This window comes from Ursus maritimus, unplaced genomic scaffold (assembly GCF_017311325.1).
Source record: "Ursus maritimus isolate PB19 unplaced genomic scaffold, ASM1731132v1 scaffold_24, whole genome shotgun sequence".
NCBI lineage: Eukaryota > Metazoa > Chordata > Mammalia > Carnivora > Ursidae > Ursus > Ursus maritimus.
In genome coordinates, this window is record NW_024424897.1 from 14665824 (window position 1) to 14678636 (window position 12813).

A 12813-nucleotide genomic window follows, 5' to 3' on the forward strand; every position below is an offset into this window, starting at 1 on the left:
AAGCTCGCACCATTCTAGCCTCAAGGTGTTTTAGATTATGTTTGTTTAAAACAACTTCTTCTTCCTGTTTTGTCCCAGATGAGGAAACCAGCATGGTGATAGTCGGGAAAATTTCATTCTGTCCCAAGGATGTGCTGGGTCACGGAGCTGAGGGCACGATTGTGTACCGGTGAGTGGATCTGAGAGCTCTGTGACTTCGCCTCCTGTCCAAGTACCTGGCAGCTTGCAGGTGGCAGGCCAGGTTCCAGGGGTGCAGCAGGGTCATAGCGGTGGCCACAGCGCAGTTCACCTCTGGGGAGGAAGTGCTGGCTACCCGGTGGCTGGTCAGAGCCGTGAGGCTCATGAGATGGCTGCTGCCTCACGGGACAGGGTACACCGTGGGTCTCTCATCTTCCAGCCTGGCTTGCCCCTCCAACCCAGTCCCCGATCCTTGTCCTCAGGGGCATGTTTGACAACCGCGACGTGGCCGTCAAGAGGATCCTCCCCGAGTGTTTCAGTTTCGCAGACCGGGAAGTCCAGCTGCTTCGAGAATCGGATGAGCACCCCAACGTGATCCGTTACTTCTGCACGGAGAGGGACCGGCAGTTCCAGTACATTGCCATCGAGCTGTGTGCGGCCACCCTGCAGGAGGTGCGGGCCCCGGGGGCAGCTTTGCCAGGGCCTCTGCAGCCTCCCTCCTGGCAGCTCGAGGGACTGCAATGCCTTTTTATTTCTTTATATTCACTTTATTGAAGGTACAACACAGCATCCTCATTTCAGTGAACAGTTTGGTGCATTTGACGGGCACATGCCCATTTAACCACAAACAGTCCAAATGGAGAGCATTGTCAGCACCTCGACTTCAGTTGGGTGGGGCAGTCTTTGGTTGCAGTTGGTGCCTGTCTCCCTGCGCCTCCAGGAAACCCTGCAGTTGACCATCGCTGGTCAGGGCTGGCGTGGGGTTGGAGGATGCTGGTTGAGGAGTTAGGTCATTGCAATCCTCCAGCGAACTCCTTTTGCTCAGTTTCCAGGCTCGCCGTGAACCTGTCTTGTATTAGCTGGCTGCACTTGCAGGTTTACTTATATAAGGCCATGAACTTGCATTCCTTGCCTTCTTACCTTAACCACTGTACACTAGTCTGTCAGAACTCTTGGTTATTTCAGTTAGCCTGTGGCTTCAGGAGAAAGTCTGTTGGCAAATGTGGATTTGGGCAGAGAATGTTGTCAGTAAAACTTCCCATTTCTTTCTTAAAATAGGATCAAAGAAAATGAGCTGACCTAATCCCAAACATTAACTAAAGCAAAAAGCTGCAGGCAGAACTTTTCTAAATAAAATTGAATCACTTGAAAGAAAGAAAGTGCTCTGCGGAGGGGCCCTTCCCTGGGGAGGGGCTTTGCGCATGACCTGGCTGTCATGTCTCTTGCAGTACGTGGAGCAGAAGGACTTTGCCCACCTCGGCCTGGAGCCCATCACCTTGCTGCAACAGACCACCTCAGGCCTGGCCCATCTGCACTCCCTCAACATTGGTGAGAAGCTTCCCTTTCCCAGGCTGCACCCCGGCTGGCAGGGGTGGGGGGGTGGCTGACTGCTGGTGTGGTCCCTCCCTCTGCTGAGAATCTGTGCTTCATCGCTGGTATGCACGTGGGGTTTTTTAGGTGGCCTTTTGACAATAAGAATTCTAGGAGGAATCTTTCATAGTCGCATTCCAGAACCCTTAGAGGTGGCAACAGGCCCACTGGGAGTCTGAGAAGGTGCACTCCCTGACATTACTCATGGTAAATATGGGACTAATCTGCAGCGTTCTGTTAGTTCACAGAGACCTGAAGCCCCACAACATTCTCCTCTCCATGCCCAACGCACATGGCAGGATCAAGGCCATGATCTCGGACTTCGGCCTCTGCAAGAAGCTGGCGGTCGGCAGGCACAGTTTCAGCCGCCGCTCAGGAGTGCCGGGCACAGAAGGCTGGATTGCTCCAGAGATGCTGAGCGAAGACTGCAAGGACAACCCGGTGAGTACTGGTCACAGCTCTCAGCCTCTTGCCTCTTCAGGAGTCACAGCATCCGAATTCAAGACTTGGGCCTGTGGCACATGGAGCTGGAGAATAACGTTCCTTTGTCAAAGACCTTCTGTGTGAACAGCATGCTCCTGGCACTTTCCATATGGTCTCCTGTTCAGACGAATGAAAGCGACAAATGTGGGCAATTGCTGAACCCCTGCCCCCCAACTTTTCCAATCTCTTCCAGCCCCAGCCCATCGGCTCTAGAGCCCACGTTCCCTGTTGTGAACACCACACTCCCGCAGCCCTTGCAGGGGGCTGGTGTGGCCCTGAGCCAATGTGCTAGTCGAGTCTCCTGGGACCCCTTCAAGGTGGGAGAAGCAACAGCAACACTCCCGTCCTCACTGCTGCTGAGTGAGGATGAGAATTCTCCGGAAGTCTCTCACACCCTGCATCTCTTTTCAGACCTACACAGTAGACATCTTCTCTGCGGGCTGTGTCTTTTACTACGTGATATCGGAGGGCAGCCACCCTTTTGGCAAGTCCCTGCAGCGGCAGGCCAACATCCTCCTGGGTGCCTACAGCCTCGACTGCTTGCACCCCGAGAAGCACGGTGAGTGGGTCGCAGGATGGGAGGGGTTGGGAGCTACTCCAGCTGCCCAGATGGACCCTGTGGCCTGGGAGGGTGCTGGCTCTGTGCCCCCAGAGGCCCTTCTTTCCAGCTGCTTGCCCTGTGGGCCTCCATGAGTTGGTGACTCATTCCAAAGCTGGTGGAAGTTTGGGTAGGTTGTCTTTGGAGCACCTCCTCCTAAAGCCAGGCAGCTCTGAGGTGCCTGCAGGTCACCCAATGACCTGTGTGACTTGGACAAGGCCCCCTTTGGGGACCTCTGCTTTCCTGCTCATGACCTGTGAGGGTTAAGTAACCCGAGGTCCCTTCGTGCACCAACGTTCAGGAAAACAGTCCATGCTCTGTAAACTCTTGTGTGCAGGCCAGTGGTCAGTGAGTGCGGTCTGGGCTGGGGACAGACAGGCTGGGTCTTGCTCTCCGGGTGCAGGGGCAACAAGTCTTTCTTCCCAACGTCAGGGTTTCCTGTGTTACAATTGACCCATGGTACTCAGTGCCACCTTTCTAAAAAATTAAAACTGGGATGCCTGGGTGGCTCAGTTGGTTAAGCATCTCTTGATTTCGGCTCAGGTCATGATCTCAGGATCGTGAGATCAAGCCCCACGTTGGGCTCTGCACTCCGCATGGCGTCTGCTTAGGAATTCTCTCTCTCCGTCTTCCTCTGCCCCTCCCCCTGCTCGCACATGCATGCTTTCTCTGTCAAATAAGTAAAATCTTTAAGGAAAAAAAAAATTAAAACTAACTTGTTTTGCTCATGGATTAATTTTCCTTATTCCCTGTAGAAACTGTAGGTTAGCATCAAGACGCACAATTCCTGCTATTAATACCTTTGTATATCTTGTTCCAGCTGTCTAATTAGACATGTGTGCACCCTTTGGTAAAACATGGAGGTAAATCGTACGTGCCATCGAATCCCTCTCCGTGTTGCTCGGTGCTCCACAGGGCATCACTTTAAGAGCACAGCCCAGGACCTGGAGGCAGCGTTACCGGGCCTCCGCTAGTGGGTATTTCTAATTACTCCTTTTCACAGACTGCGCAGTGAGAACTCCCCATATCAGCTGAAGTTTGTGCACAGTCTTAATTCCATTACTGCAATGAGCTCCTGTCGGTGGGATGTTGAATCGAGAGGCACGCGCGCTGTTGAGGTTTGGGTATTTCACTGTGACGGTGGGCCGGTGTTAATGAGTTACTTGCTCATTTTCCTCCTCTGCAGAGGATGTCATTGCCCGGGAATTAATAGAGAAGATGATCGCAATGGACCCTCAGAAACGCCCTTCGGCGAAGCACGTGCTGAAACACCCGTTCTTCTGGAGCCTGGAAAAGCAGCTCCAGTTCTTTCAGGCAGGCCTCTCGGGTTTTGGGCCTTTGGGGTATTTTTTTAATCAAAAGCCTTCATTTAATTTCTCCTAGATTTTAAAAAATATAGCAAAAAAAAAAAAGAAAGAAACAAATGACTCCTAATCCCATAACCAAGAGAAAACCATGGTTGACGTATTTTCTTCATATAGATGAAAGTGCGATTAGGGTCAGACTGTATATACAATTTTGTATCCTTTTTTTCCCACAGTACTTAATATTTTGATATAGTATTTTATTACAGTATTAATAGTAGCATCTTATTAATATAGTATTTAATGTAGTATTTTAACATACTATTTTATCGTGTTGAAGTTCTAAAATTTTAATGACTCTAGTACTCTGTCCTGTGGATGTGCCATAATTTAAAAACCTTATGGGAACTTTCAAATATACACAAAAGTAGAGGGAATGCTCTCATGAACTCCCCTCTACCCATCCACCAGCTCCAGCAATTGTTAACTGAACCTCTACTCTCTCCCCAACTCCGCACCCCAGATTACGGTGAAGCATATTTTAGGCATTATATAATCTCATTCCAGTCTCCTAAGTCTAAACATTCACTTATGTTGGATTTTTTTCTATCCTCTTTTACCTAATCTTTGTCCAGATGGATTCTGAGACGTGAGATTATAGGGTCAGTAGAGATGAGCTCCGTCGGTGGTTTGGCTGTTTTAAGGCTTTGTGGTATTGCCTGCCCGGTGGTTTTTGTGGAAAAAGAACGTGTTTCTCAAGTTTTCCCTGGTGTCAGTTCAGCACAGCTTGTCTGAACAATCGTACCCAGCACACCAGCTCTGTAAGCAGGCACAGGGGCGCAGTGCTTTTCCTCCTGGGTCTGGGTCAGAGTGAAGCTTGGGTTTAGGAGTGACCATCACTCTGTGCTGGAGTCTGACTAGAGCCTTAGCCCCCGACATGTAAGCTCCTTGAGGGCGGAAGTGCTTGATTTCCGGTACATGGCTGTGTCTCCACTGCCTGGCACGTGGCAGGTGCTTGGAAGTATTTGGATGGATTGGGAAGGGGAGGGTTTCTGCCATTTTCCATGGCAGCGGTGGGCATGGACAACATTAGGATTGTTCACTGTGTTCCATGGGTCATAACATTACAGTTTGGAGGTCAGGTGTCCTCAGGGGACTCCTGAAAACTAACCAGGTTCCTTTGATGATGACAAGATGTAGAGCAGGAATAAAGCTCACACAAAGGGACCTCCAGCCCACTGTGGTTTGGGATTTAAACTCTTCATTTTTCCAAGTCCTCTATCTTGTGAACACACCTGCCTCCGGTTGTATCAACTAGCCGTAACCGCTTTGTGGCAGAAGTGTGTGTCCCCACAGCGTCCAGAGCGGCCATCTAATCCCTCCAGGGCTTTCCTCTAGTCACTGTAAGTTTGAGAGTCAGCCAGTCTGGCTTCATCTTCATTAAAGAAGGACAGGACTACGGCCAGTGAGTCTGTGCCGCATGATAATGTGTGGGGCTCATCGCTCTGTGTCCTCAGCTGCTGGAGCTCATGCTCGGGCTGTGGTCCTCAGACGCGGGGCAGGGCTCAAGGCCAAGGCAGGGCCTCTGGAGCCCACACTCTCGTCAGCAACTTTCTTCTTCTAAAAGAGAGCTTCATCTTTCTTTTCTAACTGTATGAGGAGTGCTGACCGGCTGTGGATCTGAGCATGTCCTGTTTCCCGGGGTAGACAGAAAAGCCCAAGATGTAAATCAAAATTGAGCTTTTGTTGCTATCGTTCATTGCTGGACGTTGACTGCGCCTACGGCTCCGTGTGGGACGGGGTACATGTGCACAGGGGTGAGACATGGGTGGGGATTAGGGTTCGTGGAGAGGTGTGACATCTCCCCCTGTCATGGAGATGGTCTGCGTGGGTCTCTCCCCAGTGAACCACAGACAGGGCTGCTCCCAGGGAGAGGGTGACGGATCAGGAGGGACAGAGGCACAACCTCGCTGCTGGTCACGTGGCAGCGACCATTCTGTGACTTGGTGTGTCGCTCCTCCAGCTTCCGGTTCTCCACATGCTGACCGTCATCTGCTGCCCTTGTCACCCTTACAGGATGTGAGTGACCGAATAGAGAAGGAGTCCCTGGACGGCCCGATAGTGAAGCAGCTGGAGCGAGGCGGGAGAGCTGTGGTGAAGATGGACTGGAGGGAGAACATCACCGTCCCCCTGCAGACAGGTGACCACGCCGAAGCCCCGACCGTAAATGTTGGCAGAAACATTTCAAGAGCAGCAGCCATTTCCAAGAAGTGAATGTGGAACTGGCAGCTCCAGGCTCTTTGGGCTCCAGATCCTCCTCGAGGGGTTGAGGCTTTCGTGGGTGTGTCCTCTGGGGTTCGTGACACTGATGTGGGGTTCATTTTTGTCTCTCCCAATGACAGTTTAGCGATGGTGCCATGCTCTTAATGGTTATTCGTGCTCGTAGGGCGACCCGGAGGTGGAATTCAGGCTAGCATTGCCCTCGGTCAAGCTCATTCTGGGGGATACACTCCTGTCAGCCACAAGCATGGCGTGGTTCTGTTGTGTTTCAGTCTGATAGCTTGGTCCCCAGGAGCCCCGGGAATTTTCTTCTTTCGAAATGGGTTTGTTACATTGCATTCCTTGTTTTTTTTCCTAGATCTGCGGAAATTCAGAACCTATAAAGGTGGCTCCGTCCGAGACCTCCTCCGAGCCATGAGAAACAAGGTAAGGGCCGTGAAGCCCCGGTGAGCCCAGTGACAGGGGTATGGCCACCTTCCTTCTTTCTGTTCTCTGTGGGTCCTTCCATTCCTACTAGAATTCTGACCTCGCAAGGCCAACTTGTTCCCTTAGACGGATTTTCTCTTCCATGATGTTGAGGTGAGGAGCTCTGCTCTAGGAAGCAAGCTGTCTGATGCTGGTGTCATTTGTGGTCTCTGCTGATTTGTATGCGTCCTGTTCCTGCCTGAGACAGCTCGGTATAAACTCCCTTGATGGGGACCTTCCCACACAGGCCTGGCCAGTGGGCCGCTCCGTAGGGAAGCTCCTTCCTGCCTCCCCAGCCCTAGGCCTGACTCGGCTCTGAGGCGTCCTCCTGAATGAGGGGAAGCAGGCAAGGTAGGCAGGTGGACTGCTGAGTCCCTGAGCCTTTTCTTCTTGACAGAGAACCAACTAACGTTTCATCTTCCTTGACTAGCAAGAGGATCTTTTACCAGTGTTTCCTGGGCTTTCCAGCTGCTAATGTCCATGTCTGTGTGTCCGCCTGTTTGCAGAAGCACCACTACCGGGAGCTCCCCGCGGAGGTGCGGGAGACGCTGGGCTCCCTCCCCGACGACTTCGTGCGCTACTTCACGTCCCGCTTCCCCCACCTCCTGTCCCACACCTACCGGGCCATGGAGCCGTGCAGCCACGAGCGGCTCTTCCAGCCCTACTACTTCCACGAGCCCCCAGAGCCCCGGCCTCCAGTGACTCCAGACATCCTTTGAGCCAGGGTGGCCCTCCATTCTGGTGGCCCCAGCTGTGACTGAGGGCCTGGTCTCTACAAGTCCGAGCCTGACGCCTCCTGGCTTAGCAGGGAGACCAGGCTCCCAAACCAAGTGCCTTGAGCTGCCACTCTGCAGCCAGTGGGATGATGCCAACCCCAGGAAGTGGGAACCATGACCCCTTCTGACCTGTAGGGAGCTGGGAAGATGTTGGCCACGAAAGCTTTATAGTCGGGAGTCCTCTGCCAGGGAGGGCCCATCCCAGAGGCAGTGACAGAAGCATCCTCCGCCTTCTCCTGGACGCACTTGCTTCAGACCTACACTTTTTTTTTTTTTTAACTTCCTGTTTGATGTCAGCCTGTGGGCCTGTAAGGAAGAGAGAGGAGGGAATCCTGCGTTTTGCCTGTGTGCGGGACCAGCCAGGCTGAGAGGCACTAAGTGCAGCCTCTGCTCGAAGTGGGGCTCCAGAGGTGAGAGGTGTTGAGGAGGAGGAAGTCGTTCAGAGGGTGTCGTTCCTGGGGATCGGAGATGCCTCACTCATCACGAACGCGTCCCGAGTTTCCCGGGTCGCTATAACCAGTGTTCCTTGGGGGCAGCGAGAGTCTTGAGTGTGAGGCGCAGCACTGGGACAGGTCAGCACCGCACACTGGAAGACGAGGCCGTGTCCACAGATCTCTTAGAAACGAAGAGGACGCTCTGTCCTGAGCCACAGTAGCCCAGTGCATTGGTGGCCTTTGGTGGATTTGGGAGATGTTTAGGAGCATTTGGGGCAAGACGTGAGAAGTTCCCCATCAAGAAGAGCGGGACCCAGGCAGGAACGGGCCTTTGGGACCAGAGGGGAGCACGCCAGATGGGACACTCACGGCCACCCTGGGGAGTCCTGGGCCAGCAAGTGGGCAATGAGGCTCCTCCGTCCCTGGAGCCAGCAGGGTGGGCCGGGGGGTCGGGGGTGGAGGCCAGGGTCACCATGTGCTTCGTGGGCAGGCTTTTGTGTTTCTCTTGGCAGATTTTTAATAACTATATTTTGATCATACTGTAGAAGGCTGCATTAGCATAAGTAAGCTGAACTTGAGGCTTACTTGTGAAGAAGATAATGCAGGATACGTAATACACTTTCTGTTTTGTGTGGTACCAAAGGTCTCCATCCCTCCAGAAAGAGCGTTCATGTTCAGAACATGCTGTGATGCTACGGAGTAAAACATTATAGCAAGGCTATATACATCCATTAAACAACTTCAATAGATAGTTCCTAAATTATGTCGATACCATCTTTTTTTGCTGAAATTAGTATAGTTTTTAACTTTAGTTTCAGTTAAAAATTCCTGTCTTTTCTCTACCGAGAGCCTTAGCGGTTAAATGTGATCAGGGTACAGTGTAGAGATGTCCCCCGTGTCCTTTGTCCAGCTGGGGGAGTGGATCCCCGCACTTCATTCAGTGCTGGCGAGCTCGGAGATGCCACTCAGGAGTAAGGATGTTACTGACTGATCGAGAACTCCCTGTTTCTTCTTCTGTGAGATGCTTCCTGGTGGTGGACTTGACTGAGGGCCACTCATCAAAAGCTCTCCTTCTGTCTTCATAGAATTCATTTCCTTTCCTTTCATAACGTCTGGAGTCACTTTTTTTCTTAAATTCACATTATCCTATGTCTACATCATCCTCCATCTTCATTGGTTACCTCATCTAGACCTTGGGACCCTGGCGTTTTTGGCCGGCATCTTGGAGTCTTCTGCCACACCCTCCGCTTTTTAGGAACATGGCCAGATGCCTGTCCTCTCCCCTTTCTGCTGCATCCACGCCAGTGTCCCTAAGGCTCTGCGGTCACTTTGCTGCCGGGCTTGAGTGGTGATGTCCCCCTTCCCCCGGGCAATCAGGTAGAGAACGTGCACCAGTGATGGGCAGGCTGTCAGATCTCTGCGCTACTTCCGTCTTGTGGCCGAACAGTGTCCTTGGGGGAGTAGCCAGGTCACTTCTGGCCACCAAGCATTTGTGTCCTCTCTCTGTACAGGCTCAGCTTGTCTCCAGGAAGACTGTTTTTTAAATGCCTTTTCTGCTTCTCGTCTTTGTTTCTACCCACCCACCTTCTCAAACTCACGTATTCGATGTATTTGATAGTGAGTACTCACGGTGTAAGCCAGGCCGGATCCCGGGGGCTGGGGACGCAGAGGTGAACCAGATATAGGCAAAACCTCTGCTTTCGTGAGCGCGTAGAGGGAGAGACACGAAAAACAGTAAAGATCAGTGCTCCGGGAAAAGCCGTCCTCCATCAGCCTTCTCGCCAACACTTTCAGGAACCTGGTCACTCCTCAGTCCCTCAGGTGGTTTGAAGAGGTCTCACGTGGACCCTTGTCATGAAAACGGCTCGGGCATCCTGCCCCATCGCGCTCTCGTCTCTAGAATCCTGGTTTCCTGTTGTGCTCTGCGGCCTGAGAAGGTGTCAGTCCTTTGCTAGAACAGAGCTCCGCAGCCTCGTGTATCCTGTCGTGGTGGAGCTGTTTGATCTGTAGCACGATTCCTGGAAGGCTGTTTAACTTTTTAGAAGTACACTACCTTCATTTTTATGACAGAATTTAGTCACATCTGTTGGGAATCCCAGGGCCGCTCTCATTAAATCCTGTGCTGAATCTGTCTTTGGCCCGCCTGCCAGAATTTCTCTTGTTGCTTCTTGAGTCTTTCTAACTGCAGTTCACCGAGAGCTCACATGTCACTAGGGCATCAGAGCACTTGCACTTTGGGGGATCATTGGTGTCCGTGGGAAGTCACTAAATCATCTGGTGGCAGATCTAAAACCCTGGGTGCAGAGGGGCTCCCCGTGCCCCCGTGCCATAGCCGTCCTAGGCTCTTTCCCGTGAGACCTCACTCTGACCCGTTACACGTATTGGAAGATCCACAGGTTAGTGGGCCAGCAAAGTATTTTCTTTCAACCAACTCTAGAAGAAAGGTCTTGATCAGAATCAACTTTTGGTAAGGTTTTGTGTGAATATTATTTGTTGGCCATTGCAGTTCTTTCTCACTGCAGTGAAAGATGTGTTGGCTGCTGATCTGACCTCTCGCAGATGTGGGGGGGCCTCTGGGTTGTAGGCCTTTCTCTTCTTGGTTGCTGTCTCTTCAGAAGTTGGACTTCGGCCGGGTTTGGGTTTCCTGAGTCTGCTCTCGTTCTCCCGCTCTGTGTATTGGGTCCGCAGCCTGGAGGTCCTTGTGGAAGGTAGGCTGGTTCTCTCCGCTGCCTCCTGGCCACGAGAGCTGGAAGAGAGAACACAGTGCACCTGTAAAGAGCCTCTTCACATTCTCTTTAGTGTTGTCTCTGCTCATTTAGTGTCTAAACTCCCTTTTCTTCATGCATCCCAGTGTCTTCTCCTTGCTGATTCCTTCACCATCCTGGAGCCGTCCTTGTAGCCGAGTCTGGCCTGGCATTGGCCTTTCCTGGAGGAAAGTCACTGGGTGTCCCACACAGATGAGCCAAAATTCCACCTTCCAAGGCTGGACCATAATCTTTTAAACCAAAGTGTCTCCTCATCCTGTACTTTGTTTTCTTGATGAAACCGTGATCTCCCCCATGAGTAACCCTGGTTCCAGTTTTTTGTATCTGCGCGTGAATCCTTCCTGTATTCATTGGACAACCACAAAGAACGCATCTGCAGTGAGCCTCGCCCTGAGGCAGCCTTAACCTCCACTTCCGGCCAAAGTCCCCATCCCACTCGCCTCAGCCTGTGCTCTGTGTGTTTGGCGGGTACAGTGTTCCTTTTCAGTATCCCAAAAGCTGTGACGGGGGCGTCCCCACTTACCTAGAAAGCATTACCAGTCAACCATGCGGCATTCTCAGATGCAAACCTTACATAGTGTTCTTTTTGCGATGACCTATTTATTTAACCTATTTATATTTATTTAATTTTTACTCTGACGTATATCCAGCTATACTTGCACTTGCTTTTAAAGCACATCAGATTTGTTTTGGACAACACCCCCCTGACCATTCTAAAACTGGAAAAGGACAAGTTATACTGTATCCTTCCGTGGGATGGACGCCTCACAGTAGTTTTATCATTGAAGGGTGAAAATTTTGGTCAGGGTAAAAATTTTCATTTTTGAGTGATTTTTTTTTTTTTAATTCTGTGCCATTGTGTCTTCTCTGTGGACAGTTGTTTAATGGGTATCTGTTAATTGTGTGATCGAATCCTCTCTGTGAACCTACAATCCTCTTTTTAGCTTTATATTTTATAAACTGCCAGATTGTACAATTTTTATGTGTATTTTTAAAGCTTGATGTGAGGGTAATTATCTAAGTTAAACAGCCTATTTTTGTACCTCCTGTACAGTTTTATAATTCTGCCGATGGATGATAGCGTCTTATGTGGCGCCAACCACAAATAAAGGTAGTTTTAGACCTGGAAGTTGGCTTTGTCTTCTTAAAGACTTGATCCCCACTCTCAGACAAGGGGTCGTTCCGGCCGTCTTCCTGCCTGTGGGGGTCTGGATGGTGAGGGTAAGCAGCTGACTAGGGGGTTGGAGGGATGCCGTTGCCCCCCAGTGTCCGCGGCACAGCCCAGGGGGCTGGAACGTCCTCCTTGGTGGGTGCGGGGAAAGGTTCTTTGAAACCCTTCAGGGAGTCCCCAAAAGTATTGGTTTGGGGTGAATTCCAGGAAGCTGGCCAGGTTGGGGCGAGAATGAGACTCCAGCAGAGTTTGAGGGGGTGTGCAGTGAGGAGGACCTGGGACCAAGAAGCGCAGGAAGGGGTTAAAACCACTTCTTTAAGTCGGCCAGCGCAGTGCTGGGAAAGCCCTGACCTGAGTGTGTCAGGGGCACAGAATCCATCTACCCACGCGCCAAGGAATGAGCCCGATGGCCAGTCTGGTTGGAATTTAGAATCCTGCCAGTGTGCTGCTTCCTTTCCATCTGGTGAAAAAGCAGAGGAGAGTCTCTTTCATGCCTCGTGGGACCGACCGCTCACCAAGCATGGGGACTGGCTCCTCCTGCTCTGCCCGCCACCGTCCCAGCCCTCTGGCTCGGCAAGGCCCCAGGAGCGTGCCTGAGAACTACAGACACACCTGCCATCTGAAGCTCTGGACCTGGGACGTGCCCAAACCCAAGGGAGCCTGAGGGGCTTCGGGATGCCGCTGATGCCGCTGGCTGCCTCCTGCCACTCGACGGAGCAGCAGGACAGCTCTTGGAGTCCCCAGAGATCTGCAAAGCCAGAGCAGGGGCCGCATTTGGAAATGGCCTAGGCCACGGAGGGGGGCAGCTGGTGGCACCCTTAGCTGCCTCTGAGAACAGAGCAGAGTCCAGATGGGAGCCTGAGAAGGCTGGGCAAGTGAGCGAGGGCTGAGTCTCTGGAGGAATCCAGCGGAGGGGACAGGCCTCATCCTGAACAGATCAGGAAGAAATTCTTCCTTGGGTCAGAGGTTGCACTCGGGGCCCTTCCAAA

The 12813-nt window shown here is 51.8% G+C and overlaps 1 protein-coding gene across 1 annotated transcript in view; it reads left to right on the forward strand.

Annotated features, from left to right (window-relative positions):
* The window catches only part of ERN1 (endoplasmic reticulum to nucleus signaling 1), a 76370-nt gene extending 64588 nt beyond the window's left edge, over window positions 1-11782 (forward strand). The window contains exons 14-22 of the mRNA XM_040640398.1: window positions 79-169; window positions 441-630; window positions 1407-1506; window positions 1790-1989; window positions 2443-2590; window positions 3816-3943; window positions 6010-6133; window positions 6572-6639; window positions 7185-11782. Of these exons, the coding sequence (XP_040496332.1) occupies window positions 79-169; window positions 441-630; window positions 1407-1506; window positions 1790-1989; window positions 2443-2590; window positions 3816-3943; window positions 6010-6133; window positions 6572-6639; window positions 7185-7397 (1262 nt within the window). The 3' untranslated portion in view covers window positions 7398-11782. The remainder of the gene's footprint in view (window positions 1-78; window positions 170-440; window positions 631-1406; window positions 1507-1789; window positions 1990-2442; window positions 2591-3815; window positions 3944-6009; window positions 6134-6571; window positions 6640-7184) is intronic.
* The last annotated feature ends 1031 nt before the right edge of the window (window positions 11783-12813 follow it).